Source organism: Amborella trichopoda, chromosome 8 (assembly GCF_054954075.1).
Source record: "Amborella trichopoda isolate Santa Cruz 75 chromosome 8, AtrichopodaSantaCruz75HAP2 v2.0, whole genome shotgun sequence".
Lineage (NCBI taxonomy): Eukaryota > Viridiplantae > Streptophyta > Magnoliopsida > Amborellales > Amborellaceae > Amborella > Amborella trichopoda.
Genome location: NC_142343.1, coordinates 44,167,839 through 44,189,689, shown reverse-complemented (window position 1 = coordinate 44,189,689; position 21,851 = coordinate 44,167,839). Strand labels below are relative to the sequence as shown.

The following is a 21,851-nucleotide window of genomic DNA, read 5'->3' as shown; positions in this document are numbered from 1 at the left end:
GGGTAGGGTGATTAATTCAATAAATTTCTCATTTAATTGACACTGCAAGGGGGAGAGGGATGCAATGAGGATTTGAAATGTGAAGGGGCACAGCTAGGATATGCCAGTATGTAACATGGTGCTCCAGAGAGAGAGAGAGAGAGAGAGAGAGTCTGGCACGATTGCAAGGAGAGGATTTGAAATATGGTACTCGATAATGAACATGGGACATTAATGAAGCACACTGCCTTGGCGGGTTTTGTAATACTTACTCCAAGGAGAGAGACAGGAATGTTGCATTGCAATGCGAGGATTTGAAATATTGTACTCCAATGTGTGCAAGAGAAAATTTGGATACGATACTGATACTCACTGGGCTACCTTACTAATACTCGCTGGGCGAGCTTTATGTACGCCCTCTAACGTTTGAGCTTTTATACTTTCCCTATCCAAACGTCCATTCTGAATGGATATTTGAGATGGCCTCAATCTTAATGTCATGTGTCTACATTATTTTATTTTTATTTTTATTTTATTTTATAAAATGGTTTAATACTAAAATTTGGGCATCCACTTCTCTCTGAAACTCTCATTTGTAAAAAAATGAAAAAAAAAATTCAATAAAATAAAGTGATCAAAATGTCCTAAAAATTTTTGGGGTAATTTGGTCATTTTATTTTATCCAAAGTATTTTTTAATATTTTTTTTTAGATGTGCTCTATTGAGACGATCATATGTATCAAATTTCATGTTTATATAATTTGTAGAAAAAAAGTAAAAATGAAATAAGTTGATGCATTTTATTTAAGATCAAACGGTCTTGATCAAAATTGGATGGTTGGTTGGGGGCAGTATATCTTTCATACATGAGAAATATAGAAACTTTTTCAATTAAAAGAGGGAAAAAGTTTATATAAGGTGTCAACCTTATATTAGTTGGAAAAAACAAAAAAAAAAGTGCTCAATAAAAAAAAAAAAAGAAAAAGTGTTCAATAAAAAAAAAAAAAGTGATCAATATAAAAAAAAAAAGTGCTCAATTAAAAAAGGTGTCAACCTTATATTGTACAAATAAGGTGCAACTCAAAACGTAGAGGAAAATATTGATTTGTTATTAGAAAATCTTCCAATTCGATATATATGAATATGAAAGAAAAGATTAATTTTAAGTATTAATAATAGTATATTGTCTAATACATAATCTAGACCATCCATTATCAAGTTATTTGAGGGTCATAGATTTGTTAGATCTACACTATTTTTAGAGCTTTCAATTTCATAATAGAGATGAAAAAAACATTTTAAGGTGCTCATAAGAGTTTGACACCTAAAATAAATCTTATAATGAGATTTTGAAGTGTACCTTACCGTGATTGTTTAAGGATTTCACCGTATTCAAACCTCACCCTTAAAAAAGAGGGAGAGATAAGTTTTGGATATGTTATTCCAATCATATGAGTGAGAGTAGTATCATTACTGCAAGAGAGAGAGGGAGAGAAAGTCATGGATTTGTTACTCACATTATGACTACACTGGAATATGGCATTCCAATGTGTGCGTTTCCCTGAAAAGAGAGAGAGAGAGAGAGAGAGAGAGAGAGAGAGAGAGAGAGAGAGAGAGCATTTTTAGAGCAAAGCTAGTCATTGCCATTTATTTCTTGTGTAGCATTTGCTACTTGAATGTTGAGTCCATTTGGAGGAAAAATACACATACTCTGTTCACCTCTGGAATATGAACTGTGCATTCGAATTGTGGTAAGGATCCATACTAAGGCCTTGAAAAAATTTCACTTGCAAAAGCATCATTGATTTATTTTCCAAGATTCATATCCAAGTGTATTCAATGCTTTGATAGTTTTTTGAAAGAAAAATTGTTTCATGCGGGCTGGACTGCATTTCTATAATATACGGTCTAAAGGTATAAAGCATCCATCTTAAAGATAGATGCAAATAGGTGGTCCTTCTAAAAACAAGTGTAACCAACGGTCTAAATGTTTTTTAATATAATTATTATTTCTAATCTTCATTTTTTTTTTTTTTTTATTCATGATCTCCATGTTAAATATCATATACTCTTTAAAAATTAGGATCAAATTATGTTTAAAAAATATATTTATTACCAAACCCGCATTTCTGCAATATGCGGGTTGGCCGCATAGAAACAGTGTCCTTAAAATTATTTCTATTGTTTCTATATGATCATGTACTGTGACTTAGCCGTCATTTTTTTGGAAAAATTAATGAAATGCACCAAAAACATAAAGTATATAATATTTTGCTCGTTTTCAAATATTCCACGATCATGTGTGTTTTGACGGGATTTTTTAACAAAAAATAGGTAAATTACTAAATAGTTCCTCTCTCTCAAGTATATTTTAATAAATTTTCCCATCTTCTATGTAGTTATAACTTGGTTCCAGTGGCGTATGGTGATTGGTTGCATGCTCCATTAATCAATACTTAAGTGATAATTTTAATAAATGCTGATTAACTAGCACTTGAATAGATTTGATTAATTGATTAATTATGATGTGGATAGAAACGGTCTCTAGCTTTGGACACAAGCAAAGGTTTATGAATTATTGAACAACTACCCTTACCTGCTTGCTTGGTGTTCAAGCCATCAACTTTTTGGCACATAAACAACACAACGGATAATAATGACATTACAAAAGGCTCAGCGACAAATAGTCAGCATATTATTTTGTGTTTAAATAAATATATTTTTTCAAAAAAAGAAGAAAAAAACGCCATTCTTTATTTTTATAGCTCTGTTCATAATTCAAAAGGTAATAATTTTATTTGAAATGTTTTTTCAATTATGAGAGTTCGGTTCGACTTAGAATAAACACAAATAATTGCATTTCGAGTTCCAAAACATTTAGATCTAACTATAAAAAAAACGTTCATGTTCAATTTAAAATGTTACTTCATATATATATATATATATATATATATATATATATATATATATATATTAAGTTGATGGCTAGGTCGAGGAGATCACATCCCAAATATTTAGGTCCTCAAAATATAAGAGGATTTTACTTGAGGGAGTTTATAGACGATGTGCTCCTGCAGGAGCACAAAATCTTTTGGCTACTCCATTAATTGTATCCTAGAAGCCACATCTGCACTAAAAGAGTCATAAATCAGTTTTAAATGAGGGAAAAAGAGAAACATGAGGACATATTCGTGGGCAAAAAAGATAAAAAGCCAACAATAGCACGTGCATGGAGATCTCGTGGCGTAAATAAACGTAAAATTCACAAAAAACAAGCACAAATTAAAAAAAAAGAAAAAAAAATATAATAAGGTGGTCACAATTATTCTTGACCATTGGATGTGAAATTAGGTGGCTGCATTTATTTAATTGACCAAGCTCAAAGTTCAAAAGAAATTTTTTCAAATTTCGTGACATACCTAGGCTTTTAGAATTCACATCGCAATGGTTGTAAGTAATTGTACCCTCTTTATACGAAAAATAAATGGTCTCATTGCATACAATCTTTTTTAAAAAAAGAAGTAATGTTTTAAGAAGATGAGTCAGATGTCAACTCAACATTTGATGAAATTGTCGATCGGTGATTCTCGAGTTGGCTCAGCAATTATGCACCTAATACTCAAGTTCCAATTGAGGATGATGCACTTTTCGCCATTGGATCGGATCGGTTGGGTGAACTAGTCATCCAAGAAACCAGTCGAGATTGGCGAGTCACCAATCCAGACTAGCAATTCAACCCATTCTTTGACTAATTGCAAATCGACTGGTCCAAGAAGCCTCAATCCCGATTGATGATTTCCAAATTGGATCTGTGTGTTTTGAAATACTGACTCTAGAAGTGGAATGAGCAGCTAACTTCAGTCGCTCAATTCTTGATAACCCAGAGCAGAACCGGGCCCTTGGATCTGAGAGGATTCAGGCGATTCAGGTCGCTCGGATCTTTTTTTTTTTACCATAGAAAGACATTTTAAAAAGGAAAAATAAATTACTACTTCAAATATAACATAAAATGAAGAAAACCCACAAAAAAAAAAACAAGGTAAAAAAAAAAAAAAAACATGTTTGTTGGTCTTCTGATTGGCTGGTCGGTTTGACTATACTTTCGGTCGCCACCCCATTTGAGTAGCTGGTGGTCCTAGGTGTTTAATCCTGACCTTCTGTTTCCCTAGAGTGCGAATAATAAACGATGGAGATTTACCCCCAACGTGCACGCTGTGCTACGTGTCCCGTAAGCGTGATGCGCGGGACAGATCAACCCCAAATCATCATCTGTGAACAATTTACTATACTACCCTTTATGCAATGGAATATTTACAGCAATGTACTTCTCAAAATTCCCCACAAAAAATTTAGTGGGAAATTTATCAAAATATTCAATCATTTCACATTGGGAAAAGTTTATATAGAGCCGAGGCTGTAAACAATCAAATAATTGCCTACCTCAAAATTTCACTAGAAGAGGTTGTTTTGATGCCCAAAATACCCTTAAAATTGATCATCTCAACATCAAGATGCATGAACATGAGAAAAAAATGAATCTCAAGTTTTGGAAATAATGTATTTTGTAAAATATTTTTGGACCGTCAATTTTCAATATTTTCGAGTTTTTATAAATTTGTTGATCTACACTATTTTTTAAGGTTAAAAATTTATAAACAAAGATGAAAATATATTTTAAGTATTTCATAAAGATTTTCAATATTGAAACCACATTTCTCGATACTATTTGAAGGCAGGCTTTAATTTGATTGTTTAGAACCTAGGCTCTATACAAACCACAATCTTCTACTTTTTTTTCCATATTTTTATTTAATTTTAAAATACATATGATCATGAGCTCAAATAATTGTAACTGAGTTAAATATTAAGCAATAATGTCTTATGTGTATTTTGATAAATTTCTCAACTTTAGTGTCTTTCGAGTGCACCTTTTATAATAGCGCTTTAAAATACACACCGACCGATTTCGATCCACGTTGGATTTGGCGAATCGACAATAGAGAAAAAAGAAAAAAAGAAATAAAAATACATCGATCCGCCTCTCGGTTTTTCTTTGACGTTTTAATTAGTAACAAATAAAGAAACACACTCTTTGCTAAATGAGATAAGGTCCTTACATATAAAGGGCCAATCATTTGATGCCAATCAGGAATAGAGATGATGAATGAAGATTCTTGATCCAGATCAGCGATTATTGATCTGGATTGACGATTATTAAATCACTAGTTTTAAAAAATGAAATCAGACCTTAAATAGCTAGGGAAACCGATCTAAGTATGGAGATCAAACCTGCACTGGATCGTCATATTGGTACGATAGAAACTAAAGAATGAACTGTCGAGGAATCAAGCGATTCAAGGCTCCCTAGAGCCAGATCGCCAACCGCCTACTAGAAAACAACACTGGCAATTCGGAGTCATCTTGATTTTCTAAAAGGGTGCAGTTGGCATACGGATGTATCTATAGCTGTAGAGGTAAGGTGCACCTTCAAATTTTATGATGGTATATAATTTTGATGTAAAATGTTATTAGGATTATCTCCAAATCTAATTTTATATCTAATTATAAAATTTTAAATTTCAAAAATGGTTAAAATCAAGCAGATCTATAAACATATGAAAATCTTGAAAATGGACGGTGTAGATAATATGTTGTAAAATGCACTATTTGTAAGACTTAAAATCTTTTCATTTTTCATGGTCATACATCTCGATGTCGAGATAATCAATCAAAAGGTTTTTCAACATTAAAACTACCTTTTTCTATAGATTTTTTAGGTGTATCTATAGCTATAGAGGTAAGATTGCAACCTTATATAAACTTTTTCCTTTCTAAAATACTAGCCATACTTGTAACAACATTAATTTGGGTTTTGTTAAAAAAAAACAGAGCCAAAAGTTTAAGAAAAAAATATAGTGCTGGAAAAGAATTGAATTGGAGAGGTTCAGATTTGGCTAAAAACAGCTTAAACAAATTAAGAGTATATATGCATATTTGTGTGTATATGTCTAAAGAAAAGCAAATAACTAAGTCTTTAATGCAAGTAATCGATTAATAGACCAATCTTTATACCTTATATCTCAATGAATTACAACTTTTTTTTGTTTTTTTGGACAAAAATCATCATTATTGTAGTTTGTTTAAAATTAATTGAGGTTAGCTACACGAATCCTGGTGTGCCATTTTGCACTATTAACGATAAAATAATGCTATTTTTTTTCTCTGTACGTTTCTATAAAATGGTAAAATAGGAAATATATTATTTTCTTAAGGGAAAAATTTATATAAGCCGAGACTCTAAATAATCAAATTAGAACCTACCTCAAAAATTTCTCTAGAAGAGGATGTTTTGATGCTCAAATATTCTCAAATTGATTATCTCGACTTCAAGATGCATAGACATGAGAAAAAAATGGATTTCAAGTTTTGGAAATAGTTTATTTTGTAAAGTATTTTTGGACCGTCAATTTTCAAAAATTTCAAATTTTCATAGATCTGTCAATCTACACTATTTTTGAAGCTTAAAAATTTATAAATAAAAGATGAAAATATATTTTAAGGCTATCACAAAGATTTCCAGTAATGAAACCACATTTCTGGATACTATTTGAAGAGAAGCTCTAAATTGTTTACAGCCTAGGCTCTATACAAACTGCACCCTTTTTTTAAAAGATCATGTTTCTATTAATAGTTTTGAAATTTATACCTTTTAAAATGTTTTTAGAAGTTGAAAATAGTTTTGAAAAAAACACGTCTTAAACAGATTTTTTGTTGAGTATGGTGAAGTGTCCTTTCTCAAATGATATTCGAATTCAAAGGTATTATGGATTTCTAAATTCAAGCATATTTTGTCCAATTGTTGGAGACCAAAAGCAAACGACTACATTCACTTGTGTTATTGCCATTCCACATATTCCCATTCAATGTGGATTCAAAATGGCCAAAATACAAAATTTATAGTAAATTTCATTCGCACCTGTCATTGGGTTTGTAAACTTCAATGAAAGTCATAATTTTTCCAACTAAATTTGACTTCACTAGGCAACTAGGCAGATGGATCACTATTGAGAAGAAGTTTCCTTGCATGGAATTGGAAAGAACAAGACTTCAAGTAAATTTAATGTAAGTCGTGGAGTCATGGTTCTTCCAACTAATTTGATAAAAAACCTTATTTCTAATGGGGCTGCATATAGAGGTGGCAATGGACCTTGACCCGACTCGGGATTTGAGGGGTATATCCAATCTGGGTATGGGTATGAGTTCCAAAATCGGATCTAGCGGGTCTGAGTCTGGGTCCAGGTCTGGGTCCCATATCATTTTTTGGGGACCCGACCCGACCCGACCCGACATGTTGCCACTCCTACCTGTATACTATAATATTTTTTTATTTATATTTATTTTGGTACAAAGTCACAATTACTTTTAGCCATCACATGTGAAATCAAACCACTAAAGTATGATCAGAGTTTGAGAAAAATCTTTTTGGACTTCAATAGCGATGGACTAAACACTTGTAATCGGTCAATTTCATATTTTTTATATAGATTGTATACTGCACAACCTTTTATTTTTGGTACAAGGTCGTAGTGACTCTTAGACGCCAGATGTAAAATTAGACGGCTAAGAGCATGTTACATAACACGATTTGTGTACTTCTAACTAAGCCAATTTTGTTTTTAATAGTTTGAGGTGATTATGACTTATTTGTATTAAATATACGACATTGTATGCTATGAAACTATTTATTTTTAGTAAAAGCTGTCACATTCAGTTTTAGCTATCGGATGTGAAATGCAATATATGAAAGAGAGACCCAATATTCAAGAAAATTTGTTTTGGACTATGTGCTTAAAGAATGACGTATCCTCAACCACTTAATTTCAAATCTAAGGGTTAATGATAAGTGTGACCTCCTTGTAGTAAAAATAAATGGTCTCTTTGTATATACTTCCTATAAATATTTTCAATATATATATACCTTTCCTAAATATAAAGGAAAAAGTTTATATAGAGCCGAGGCTCTAAACAATCAAATTTGAGCCTACCTCAAAAAGTTCACTAGAAGTAGTTGTTTTGATGCCCAAATATCTTCAAATTGATCATGTCGACATCAAGATGCATGGATATGAGAAAAAAATGGATCTCAAGTTTTGGAAATAGTGTATTTTATAACGTATTTTTAGATCGTCAATTTTCAAGATTTTCAAGTTTTCATAGATCTGTCGATCTAAGCTATTTTTTAAGCTTTAAACTTTATAAATAAAGTTGAAAAGACATTTTAGGGCTATCACAAAAATTTTTAATGGTAAAACCATATTTCTCGATAGTATTTGAAGGTAGGCTCTGATTTGATTGTTTAGATCCTAGGCGCTATACAAACCGCACCCAAATATAGATGGTCTTATCATATAGTTTTCCGTTTATAGCATTGTATTCTATATAAAATGGGTTATTTATTACTTATTTTCACACGCGGATATATATGTAATTTCGGAATAATAGTATGGGGTTTTTGGGTTAGTGGATCTGGGCCCTCCATCGTTGCCCGAGTCACGAGTGGCAGCACAGGCAGCCTTGGGGAATTCGTACACGTGGCATTCAAGGGTCCCACGATCATGTGACCGACCACTTAGTACCTATCAAAAAATCATGCAAGGGACGAAATAGTGTTTTGTGATCCCGCAACTATGATCTGTTTTTCTCTACATAATATATGTATTTCTTTTCTCAAATTTTAGAACTTCAATTTTATTTCAACTGGGGTCCTTTTTTTTTTTTTCTCTTTCTTTGGGCTCACTATAACTATTTTCTTTAATTTGCACTAAAGGAACTAAAATGTATATTTATTCCCTTGGGCAAAAGAACTACTATTTTGTGATCCACTTTAGAATCATCATATCAATATTTCAAGATTTAAATGGCCTTTTTTTAATCTTGCCCTTTGTTTTTTTATACACTTCAGTGGATAGGACGTAAATTCTTGTTAATCAAGCATTTTTTTTTTTATCAGTGATTTGAAAATTGCAGATTTGTATTGGTGATCGGTGCAGAATGTCCCAATTTATTTGTCAAAATTAGGAGATTCGGTCATTGTAAAATAAAATAAAATAAAGGCGATTCAATCCTTGATACGATAAAGGAACCATCTCATGGAAAATCTATCTTCTTTTTTTTTTTTTCTTCTTCTTAAATCATCAAAGCAAAAAAGAGAAATGGTTTGCTAGTTTTTTTATTTTACCTTTTCTTAATTTTGCCGCATTGCTGATTTATCTTATTCATGTTATCCATAGAGGAATCGGTGGGTGGTCCATCTTTCCTGATCCAATGTTTTAAAACACTGACCTTTATTAAAGGTCTCAGTCAAGCTTAACTGGTTTTGAACGGCGAGACTAGTTGTTTTTAACCTATTGAACCAATTAAACAAGAATAAATAATTTTTTATTTAATATTTTGAAACTATTATTCCTATAATTTATTTTATTTTATTTTAATTTATGAAAAACCAATTAGCAACGATGGCGGCACCGATTATAATTGTACCCGTCCTATTTCAAAAGATCCGGCACATATATGATGCACATGCCTGAGCAAATTGTGCACTAGCTCCCTTGGGGGAACATAATCTGTTATGAAGATTTTCTTATAATTTTTTTGGATTAGAATCACAAACCAAGTGTATTTAAACTAAGAAGTTATTGAACATCTAAAATTTGATTGTCTAAACTCCATTTAAGGTTAAAACATAATATTTGGGGAAAACATTTTTTTTCTTAAATTTGGCCCCCAAAGCTGAGTAGCTTATATACTCAAATTATGGGCATCCCCTTGTCTTTCTTTTTCTCTACTTTACACTCTCCCTCTCGTTGCCCTTTGCTTGTTTTTCTCCTTTTTTTTTTTTTCTTTTCGTGGATGACATTTGAAAAAAAGAAAAAAGAAAAAAGGGTAGGTTTCTGCATGTACATTTTGATCCTGCGGGAGCATAAAAATCACTTTTCAACTGATTGTCAAGACTGAAGAGTACTTGTGGGCCCCCTCGAGCCATCCAAAGAATCTCGAGTATTGACAATTTTGGTTGGGTGGAGCACAAGAATTATGGGTGGCAATATTATGTTCCTTTTTTATTTGATATTAAAAAATTAAGAAATTTGACCCATTCAATATTACTATTCTTTTTCATTTGATATTAAAAAATGAACCATTTTGGGGGCGTGCAGTATAAATATGCTCATGCCTTCGTCCCTCCCACCATTTCACCTTCTTAAAATCACAGAGCAAAAGCATCGAATCTTCCCGTGATGGAGAGAGAAAGTCTCTCTCTCTCTCCCCTCCCCCTCAACAGTGATGCGGCTTCTTAGAAAGAGAGAGAGAGAAGCTCTGGCAACATTCCCTGAACACGAGTTTTTAAAGAGAGAAAGCACACAACAATTCTCTGTGTTTAGAGAGAGAAAGCAGGTCGTTCACCAGAGTTCAACGGCTTTTTAGAGGGAGATAATGAGATAGAGGAGCCTGGCAACATTCCCAAAATAGAGATACAGACACGAGTTTCTCGAGAGGGAGCAAATAGCTATTCCATCATAGAGAGATACAGTGGCTAGAGAGAGAGAGAGAGCAACATTCTGAAAAAAAGTGAGAGAGAGATCACCACCTGGTGGAGAGGGAAGAGAGAACAGAGATGGTGTTTATGGAGTGAAATTTTAATACACTTGTTAGAGAGTGAAAAACGAGTGAGGAGAGAGAAAGTCAATTTGTTAGAGAGAGAAGGTCGTAGGGTTGTTTAGAGAGAGAGAGAGAGAGGAATGTTTCTTTATTTCCCCCATAAACGTTCTCGAGATCCCCTGCAGTGTACGCCTTATATCAGAAGCTTCTAAGGTTCAAAAGAAGAGAAAGCTTTGAGTCCCAGTAAAAGCAAGCTTTGTGGCCTGCAAAAGGAGGAGCCGAGAGCCAGAGAAAGCGAAGGCTAAAAAAGTCTAGAGAGTGAGAGAGAGAAAAAAAGCTTTTTTCTCTGATCAGGTAGGCACATGAGATTGAGCTTCAATCACAAGCCACGAGCTTGCTGCTTCTAGTGCTTTCTCCATGCTATTTCTATTCTCTTTCTCTTCTAGGTCATTTCCTGGGCTCTTTCTACCGTCTCATCGGTGTTCTGTTAGAGTGAGAAATGTTTTAGATTTTTTAATATTTTACCCCTTCAAAGCCCATTTTTTGGAGAAATTCCGGTGGTTTCTGGAGAGATTCTAGCCGAATAAAACTGCTCAATCTTACTAGTTTTTGCTTGAAATACTCTCATGCAAATTCGTTTTCTCTCAAACCCAAGCATGGCATGACTTTGAAATGGAAAAGCTCTATTAATGCTTGAAATAAACTCTATCTTGGTTTCCTTTCTCCTTAAATCTCAGTCTGATAACTGATTATTTTCCTTATGTTCTGCAGTAAGTGAGGTCACAGTAACGAGAAGAAGATCGAATTTTTGCAAATCCAACCATTTGTTATAACCAGCAAATCAATGGCGACCATTAAGTACTCCGAGCACAAGGTCACTTGCCGAAAAACATTTTCCGGTCACTGTTTCCCAATAAAAAACAGAGATCCCGGCAGACTCTCCACCGAGAAGCTTAAAGTCGTTAGAGTCGTCTTCACCGATACGGACGCAACGGATTCCTCGAGTGACGAGGACGAAGACCACCTGCTCTCTTTTCGGAGGACACGTGTCAAGCGCCACGTCCACGAGATCACCATCCAACGGTCCCCGATTGACCGACTTGAAACCGCCTTGAATCGGCACGAATCCAACCACGAAACCGCAGTGCGGCCTGAAGACAGCCAGAAAACCGCCTTAGACGGAGAAACTCTACCGCAAAATAGAGGGACTGGACGAGAAAACCGACGGAAAACCGCCGCCGGGCGAGAAGCTGGATGGCCACACATGCGGAAAACCGCATTAGGGAGAGAAAATGGGAGGAAAACCGGCGAAGTTGGGCGGAGAACCGCTTTTAGGGGAGTGAGGAGGCGGCAATGGGGAAGATGGGCGGCGGAGATTCGAGATCCCTTCCGTCGTGTACGCGTGTGGCTCGGCACGTACGACACGGCGGAGGAAGCGGCCGCCGTTTATGACGCTGCGGCCGTTAGACTTAATGGGCATAAGGCGGTCACAAACTTCTGCAAGCGGACGGAAAACCAGAACAAGCCAGTTTCTGTTAAACTCCAGGGGAGCCCCAACCGCTTTCCGTTGGATAATGGCGGTTTTCGGTCTGTATCCTCGCCCACTTCCGTCCTATTGAACGGCGAGTACCTCACGCCGCCCCGGCAGTGGGGGGGAGAAGGCATGGAGTGTCTGGGTTTGGGTGACGGCGTTATCGACCCCTTCGGCATAGGGGCCCTGGCCTTGGACGGCGTTAGTAACGCCGTCAGTTTTGGCGGGAACGGGAGCGAATTCGCCGATGATTTTGGCGAACTCGGATGGGATGATTTTTTTGTCGATATCGGCGAGTTTTAGCACGTTGACCCCCTTACGGGTTTTTTTTCTGTCACGTTTTAATATTTTCCCGACTTTTTCCGATTTATTTCCGATTTATTGTTTTTTTTTCCATTTTTGTCGTTTTCTGTCGGCGCCGCCTCAGGAGTGGGGTAGGGCTTTACCCAATTTTTTATCCAACGCTGCTTGCCTTTTTCTCTCTTTTTTTGTAATTTATCCTTAAAAAAATGACTCAAGAAAGAGGGGCAATCTTGATATACAAATAGAGAGAGAAAAAAAAGAGAGAGATTTGTTTAAGCATGATTAGTGAGATTTTGCTGTGGAAAATGCCTTTTATATTTTGTTCTTTTAATAATATTGAATGTTATTATTGTTGCTGGCTATCTTTGTTAATCTTGATATATAAATCGAGAAAGATATTTGTTTAGGGTGTGGTTTGTATAAGGTTGCAATGGTAAATCGTCAAACTTTGTAATAAGATGAAATTTTAGTGTCGGAAATTTTTAGGATTGAGCAAGAATCTACTTTATATCTAAATATAACATTTTAAACTCCAAAAATAGTTCAAATCAAGCACATCTATAAATGTCTCAAAATATGGAAAATAGATGGCCCAAATAATGTAAGATGTATTGTTTTTTAAATTTGAAAATATTTATTTTTTCTACATTTATACTTCTCGTTGTCAAGATAATCAATTAGGTGTTTCTCTAATATCAAAACAATTTTTTCAAGGAATTTTTAAGATTCACTTTGATTCTATATTTTAATGTGTCGACCTTATATAATCAAGATTAATGAGATGTTTTTGGTGGAAAATTGCATTTTATTTTGTGTACTTCTCATGTGTTGAATGTTATAATTATTGTTGGTCGTTTACTTTTCATATGTTGAATGTTATTATTATTGTTGGTTGTTATCTTACTTGTGTGACCTCTTGAGCTAGACAGATAAAAAGGGAAGGGCATATTTGTTTGATGGTGTGGTTAGCATGAGGAGTAAAATCTCGCCTTGAAAACCCATTAGAAAATGTAGTTTTGGTATAAGAAATGTATGTAATGGCTTGAAAACTTATTTTTATGTTGATTTTGAAAACTTATTTTTATATTTATTTTGAAACTTGTAATTTCAAAAATAGTGTAGCATAAAAGTGAAGGATCTAGTAAATATCTTGCAAGATAAAAATATTTTTAAGACTTTTCAAATCCATAATTGTCAAGGTAAAAATAATAAATTCCAGATTTCTGGAGAGATTTGGGCCACAAGTTTAAGGCCGCCCTATGCTAAGCTCTTGGTTGTTTAAATATATTAAAAAACTGTTTTGGTGGAAATATCTTTGGAGTCTTGCCTTTTTCAATTATTAAACAACTAAGGGTATGGTTTGTGGAAGGCTGAGGCTCTAAACAATAGTTTGTAAAAGGCTGAGGCTCTAAACAATTAAAGTAAGGCGCACTTTCAAATGGTGTTCAAAGATATTGTTTCAAGTAATAAAAATTTTTGTAATGGCCTGAAAATTTTTCATCTCTAATTATAAGATTTAAAGCTTCAAAAATAGTGTAGATGAAGTTGATTTATAAACAATTTAAAATATTGAAAATTGACGGTCCAGAAAATACAGTACAAGATCTATTATTTTTAAGACTTGAAATCCATTTTTCCATATATCCATACTTGTTGAGTGGATTTTTGATGTGCACTTTAATTTGATTGTTTAAGGCCTTATCCTTATAGACTTTTTCCGACCAATAAAACTGGTGGCAATTTTATGAGTGGCAAGTGTTACTGTGTGAACCATGAGATCTATCTAACTGTGTGAACCATGAGATCTATCTAATTGCATTGGATGGTATGTCAAGCCTCGCTCCAAAACCAAGTCCGTTATATATTGTTATAGATAGAGTTTTTGAAAGGCTACAAATTCACAATATTTCCAAAATGGAAAACTTTATGACAATTTCAAATCCATTTTCGCCCCTCATTGTGAAATTCAAAACTCCAAATATGGCAGATCCATGAACATGTGAGATGAACTTTCCAAAAACTATGTAACATGATTGACTATAGTTAGGTATTCAGGTATTGAAATCCGTAATTTCCAGATCCATGATTGTCGAGGTTAAAATTATTTATTGCCTACAATTACATTTTGCGACAAGATTTGGAATGCAGATTTATTAACCTTGAAAAATATTTCCCTCCTATTTCTAGTGGTTATTATTGGTGGCTATCCGTTTCTCCCTCATGGCCTTTGGAGCTTCTAAACTTTAAAAGTGGAAGCATGACAGGCATTGAGGGCCCATTCTTCTGTAAGCATGACGAAGTGGTTGAACATTCCTATCAGTGAAAGATAATGGGAGTTGGATAATTATTTTTAGGCATGGTCTGAATCATTGGTAGTGAGCATGGTTAATCACAATGGAAAAGAACTTTTAGACATGATATGAGACCATTAGCAGTGTGTTAATCACCATTGGGAGAAAGGGAAAATGAAAGCAAATTGTGTGGAAGAATTTTTTTTCAAAATATTTCCACTTCGATACCGTTTAATACAGTATTTGCAAACACGGCCTGTCAACTCGGAACCAGCCACTTATATCGGAACCGGGCATGGGCCGATTCTGGTTTTGACCGGTTTAGGTGATATGGCCGGGTATATATATATATAATCCTAAAATTAAGAGAGTTATTTGTAATGTATTTTTTTAAAATATTTTTTATCATTTTGTTAAATATTGGAAATTGTTTTGGTCATGGATACTTATTTTTATATTTTCCCATCTGTTTAAAAAAAAAATTCAAAAATACCCTTGGGCATAAATCGCTTTTTTGAAAAAAAATTTCAGTAATTTTCAACTTCATTTGGATATACATTGTTTAATCATGCTTTAAATATATTTCGTATATTTTTTTTAGATTTTTTTATTTGTTATTCTTTTTTAACATTTTTTTTAGACTGGCCAAGAATTGTTTGGTTAGGCTCGTTGAACCGGCCATTTTATCGGTTATTTAGTCATAGCCCATGTGTCTCAGTGGGTAGCAACGGACCCGACTAGACCTCGGACCAGGCAGGTAGACCCGACCTCGAGTCAAGGTATGGGTCCAAAATTTGGACCTAAAAGGTTGGGCCCGAGTCCAAAACCTGTACCCAAATAGTAGTCGGGTTCTGGTCTAGGTCCAGCCTGACCCGACCCGATGGTCCCCCTAGTTGTAAGTAGGGTGGCAATGGGTTGAGTGACCGAACTAGCTGAGTTGGCCCTGCCCAGAACAACTTGGGTCATAATTATCAAGACTGAACTGAATTGGTGGTCCGACAGGTTAGACTGCTGACCGGTGCCTTGACTGGTCTAGTTCAAGGTAAAAATCAGGTATGGTTGAAAATTGTTAAAAATAGATGTTTGATTAGTTTTAGCCAGTCAGACCAACTAGTTTTAACCGGTTCAACCAGCTAAATGAAATTAGACATAGTTATTTAATCTCTTTTATAATTTGAACTATTTCTCTATTTTTCTGTCCTTGTTTCTAGAACCGTTTTGATTGGATCAAACCCCTAGCTGATTCGGTTGTCAGTCCGATCCTGATAACGTTAGAACAATTAAATTCGGCCCAAAAACAAGGATTGAGCCATAGATCTAAGCTTTGAGTTTGAGCCAAGGGCTTGGGCTATGGGTCCCAACTTAACCAGATTCACTTTTAAGAAGTCTTGATAGTGAAATGGTTAATATATCATACTCAAAATCTCATGCTAAAGAGTGTGGAGGTATGAGTCGTCTTCAGGGCATTGAAAAAGCTCATTGGATGAGCAATTTGATTATAGAAAAAAGTTCTTTGATTTAATTGATATAGCAAGTTTCATATGAAGTACTCCAGTGATCCTCACGAGTCAGAGCTGTTCGAATTGGAATAGGTCGGGCAGCATATGAATTGGAATAGGTCGGGCAGCATATCATATCATGAAACCTTGGCAACCTTCTCTATCTAACCAATGGAGTCTTTCTTGAAATGGTATGCTCTGCACCCACCCCCAAGGAATTACACTAGGGTACATTAACACGATACACGATAAGAACTTCTGGTGAAATGCTGCATCAGTACCGAACACTTACACATCTTTACTTTCTCTGTATTTATAAACTCATATAAAAATAAATAAAATCAACTAACCCAGCCTGAAACCCCATTGGACAAAGCCATCTAGCGCAAAAGTAGGGTTGGTACTAGGTGTACCCCAGTCCTGCCCTCCGAGGACTCATGCCAAGATCGACGGCAGCCGATTGGCAAATAAAAAATTGCATTCGGCAAAGGACATCCGACACCGCCGTGAATGGCGGGGTCGGATAATGGCGGACCCCGACTCAAACGCTCCCTAAGTCGGAGGAGGCTGAGTCCTCTTTGCCACATGAACTTCTCATTTAGTGTCCGCTTTGGTACTTCATTGTAAGCCATTTTGTATGGGTTCACACGCCTCACTAGATTTGGCCACTGAGATCTCAATAAAAATAATTTCATTTAATACCCAAGGAAAAGGAGTCCATTCTTATCTCCAAACATACGGAGACATTCTCCCATGCCCTTGTGTTTTCAGTAATGGCAGTGGGCCAAGGGTTGATGTACTGGCCACGTGGCACAATCTAATAAAGGACACGTAAAAAAGAAAAAAGCTTGTTACGCATAGATCATGTATTTTAAAAAAGGTGCTGTTGGCATACCGATGCATCCGTAGGTGTAGAGAGGTATAGTGCACCATCAAATTTTATTATGGTATATATCAAATGTTTTTACGATTATTTTAAAATTTATTTTTATATTTAATTAAAAAAATTTAAATTTAAAAAATGGTTAAAATCAAGTAGATCTATAGAGATATGAAAATGGACGGTGTAGATAATATGTTGTAAAATGCACTATTTTTTAGATTTAAAATCTTTTTATATTTTATGGTTATACATCTCGATATCGAGATGATCAATCATAGTGTTTTTCAATATTAAAACTACCTTTTCTGATGGATTTTTGAAGTGCATCCGTAGTTCTACATTATAAGGTTGCTTCCCTATATAAACTTTTGCTTTTAAAAGTCTCCCAACAAGACTTGAAAAGTTCCTAACATATATTTTTCTATGATAAAAATCACTGTAATTGGGTGCCGGTTTAGTAATTTACATCACGCCCGAGTAAATGGGGTCCTACCTAGACCCAAACATGTGTTCGGTTCAGGTCATTGGACCTAGACCCTTCCGGGTCATGTCAAGTTTGGTACTTTGATGAATGAAAAATATTTTTTTATTATAAATATAAATAGGAAAATATACAATATATAATACTAAATTATTTTAATAGGTACACATAAATAGGAAAATATACAATGATAAATTATTTTAATAGGTCCACATAAATAGGAAGAAAATGTCCAATGATAAATTATTTTTATATATAATTTAATTATTAAGTAAGAATAAATTTAAAATTTCAATAAAAGTAGAATAACATTTTTATATTTTAGTGACCTGAACTTTTATTTATGAAATATCCTTATATTTTAGTAAAATTTTTAACTTTACACCTTATAAAGATGATAAAAATACTAATTGTCTTGTAGTGAAATTCACACATACATAAACAACGAAAAGTAACTTTTTTTACAAAAGAAATGGCATAGTTAGTAAATCCACCTTAAGAATTTGCACCACTTTCTTCATCCCAACAATCAATCCCCAAAATAATAAATTTCAATTTACCTGTTAGATATGGTCAAGATGAGTCTACATCCATTAATGCATTTGGACCATCCGTTTGACAAATTTCAAGATCTAGACATTTATAAACTACTTTTTTATTTTTTTTAAACATTGTTTATCTAATATTAATAAAGTCATCTAAAAACTTTGAAAAAATAAAAATCCTTCCAGTGTCTAGATCTAAGCATCTCATGAAAATAGACGGCTTGTATAATTACTGTAGGACCATTATATGATACATGGAAATCTACTTGCGACTCCCCAACCCACATAAAGTATAATTTAAGAGAAATCAAAACTAAAAGGAATAGGAAAAATAAATACGAAAGAAATAAAAGAAAGCAGGAAAACATGAATAAATAGGGATAAAGATTAATTGAATAGAATACAAATACTAATTAAATAAAATAAAGATAAATAACAATAAATAAATAAAAAATGAATACGGAAAGCTGGAAGAAGTGATCTGCTAAGAAATATTTCCTTTCTGGACTTTCACAAGGTTGTTGTAAAGGTCATGTTGAGTCCATTGGTGATGATTTAATCGAATTTGGATGTTTTATAAGCTCGTTTATCTACAATTTTCTTCCATTTAGATTATAGAGCTGCCAAATCTAGGATACAGGTATCAAATGGCGAGATTTTGAACTATTGAGCTGCCTATATTACGATTTAGGAATATTAGCCTTCATAAAGAGAACATCTAGGGAATATTTAGTTTCTTAAGTTCAAATATTTTGGATTTCTAAGAATATCTGGTTTCTTAAAAATATTATATTTAGAATCTATAGCTTCCTAAAATAGGATCTGTTGCATTGTCTGGGAATATTCTAGGTTGGACCGTGGTATGTAGGTTGACTATGGTTGAATATGTCCTATAATGTATTGGGATAGTATGCTCTAGGGTTTTAGAATTCAAGACTAAAAAAAATATGGAGAGGATGTATACACTTCTAAGTTTAAGACTGAATTATCGTATAATTGGAGTTTAGAAAGTGTGTAAAATGACTGAACACTTTCATGTGAACTTATAAGAAAAGTGTAGCAAGAGCCTATTGATTGGCAAACACTATTTTTAGAGTTTGAAATTCTCTTTTTTTTTTCATAACCATAATGTTCAAACCGAGATGGTCGATATAAAGGTGTTACAATGCTTGAATTATAATTTTGGACGAGTTTTGAGGTGAGGCTTTACTTATTTTGATGGGGCCACAGCCCAATCAAACCAATTTCCTTTTTTTTTTTTCCTTGAAAATTTCCAGCATTTATAATGATTTCCTGAAACCTCCACCTTAAAGCTTAGTTCACATAAAAATCATTGATTATCTATTGAAAAGAGTAAAAGAAGCATACATGTACTTAATTTTGACGTAGCAACACAAACAATTTCAACATTAATTTCCAACAACATACATTTAAACCAAAATCTTATAAAAAAAAAAATGAGAATTACAACACTAAAACCCTGTAACCAGTTGAAAATCACAAGTGAATTGCCCTGATCTTGATAACTAAGAAAGCAGCATAATCAAACAGCATGCGCAGGAAAACAAAACAAAAAGGCATATCAATGCTGTCAGCTAACCAGTTTTTGACATATATTCACTTGCACATGGAGGACAGGGGCAGTTCTCAGGTTCAGGTACAAAGCCCCCAATTCCATTGCAAAACAAGTATAAGGTCTGTGTTTCCATCCGAAACGGGGTTTATGAGGATTGGTGGTTTGCTTTTAAAGTTGAGTACTTCTGAAATCGTGACTGAAAACCTCTGGTTGCTTTACAATATCTCACAAAATTGCCAGAAGTCTATGGACCGACTAGAAGGTGTGTGATATGTAATAATTCGGGCAACCAGAGATACAAAAAGGATTATATCTAAGAACACAATGTCAAAAAATGAAATCGGAATGATCGTTACCTGTCCGAGTAATTACAGCAGAGGAGTGTTGGTGTAAATGGAGGAACTTTAACCCACGATTCTTGGCCACCCCTGTTGAATAGCCAACTACAGTTCCCTTCTCCTATGGCTATCGTAACATAAAAAAAGGTTCGAGAATGCCCCGATAAAGTAGAGGAAGAAAGAGAGAACAACAATGTGGGATGATATCCAATTCAGAAACAGCTTGAGATCCAAATCTCCAATTCATAGGCACGGTGATAGATTTCTTCCATTCTCGATCAGTTTCATAGGCCCTGTGATAGATTTCTCCCACTTCCTATTCCATTAATTCAAATGGCCTTGTGCATCAGTTTCTCGTGGCTTCCTTAGGCAAGATGAATATTCCCATTTTTCTCCCTCCATGTCGAATCCAAACACGAATGCCGCACACGCAAGTGAAAAACTCTCCCACACAGTTCGGCCCTCTCAGTTCTGCAATCCGTTTCCATTTCCCAGTGCCTGAGTTTAACATGGCATACCAATTGCTTTCTGTGAAATCTCCCAATACCTTGAAAATGCAGTTCAGAGGGTTGAAATAAAACCCCATAAATCCCATGAGGGAACCACAACGTGCTTTGGAAGGGTACCATGTTCCTTTGTTACAAGGTTACTGATGATAATGATATCATGGTTTTTTTTCATGATTCCAAACTTCCATGAAATGAGCCTCCCCAATATGTTACTAATTTGGTTTTGAAAAAAATACTTCATTGTATCTCAAAATGTTTAAATACAGTTGAGAGAGTAAGGTGTGGGATTTAGTGCTACTCTCGATAAGAGAGTGAGGATTGAGTATGTATATGTGTGAGCACTCTCATGTTTATTTTTATAGAATAAATATGAAATTGTGGGTGTATGTGTGGAGCAAGCAAAGAGTGTCATGAGCCTGCAATCGCTTTTATGTGCAATGGAGCAAGGGCATTTCATGGTGCACTTTGTACTTCACATACTCACATCGGTACATCAGAATAAAAGGCACATACATAATGCCTGTTCGTAGATCTAAAGATCGATAACCATTAGATGGTGGCTGTTGGAAACCCATCAGTCACATTGGAGTAATCCTTGTTTTTTGAATGGAGCTTTGAAGTGCGGTAGTTTATGTGTTGAAAGCCTCATTTTGATCGGGTAGGCCCTGTCTTCCCCACGCAATTACCCCAAAAAAAAAAAAAACAAGCTTCATTTTGATTACTTAAAAGGGTTTGAGTAGTTGATATTTGGTATGTTACAAGAACTCCGTAACGTACAATAGGCTTCTTTTCTTTTTTAATGCTGAATTTAGTTTGTTACAAATTCATGTTACTAATTTCACACGAGTAACCCCCACCTGTTTCTCTATTTCTCCCCTTACACATAATTATATGGAAGAAGTTTATATAACGGTGAGGCCCAAAACAATATAATTAAGGCGCACCTCAAAAATTCACCAGAAGAAGTTGTTTCAATGTCAAAAAATCCTCAAATTGATCATCCTGACCTCAAGATGTGAGAAAAAATGGATTTCAAATCTTAGAAATAGTACATTTGTTAATACATTTTTTGGACCGTTAATTTTCAAGTGTTCATAGATTTGCTTGATCTACACTTTCTTTTAAGCTTTAAATTTTAAAATTAGAGACAAAAATAAATTTTCAAACCATCACAAAGATTTTCAGTACTAAAAAAACATCTTTCGGTGCTATTTTGGAAGGTATGCCTTATTTTGATTGTTTAGGGCTTCAACTTCATAC

The 21,851-nt window shown here is 34.4% G+C and overlaps 1 protein-coding gene across 1 annotated transcript; it reads left to right on the top strand.

Moving 5' to 3' along the window:
- Positions 1-10,176: 10,176 nt before the first annotated feature.
- On the top strand, positions 10,177-12,829 carry LOC18432386 (pathogenesis-related genes transcriptional activator PTI6). Its single transcript, XM_006842494.4, has 2 exons — positions 10,177-10,989; positions 11,407-12,829. Exon 2 carries the CDS (start codon positions 11,480-11,482, stop codon positions 12,467-12,469), a length of 990 nt encoding a protein of 329 aa, XP_006842557.1. The 5' UTR covers positions 10,177-10,989; positions 11,407-11,479; the 3' UTR covers positions 12,470-12,829.
- The last annotated feature ends 9,022 nt before the right edge of the window (positions 12,830-21,851 follow it).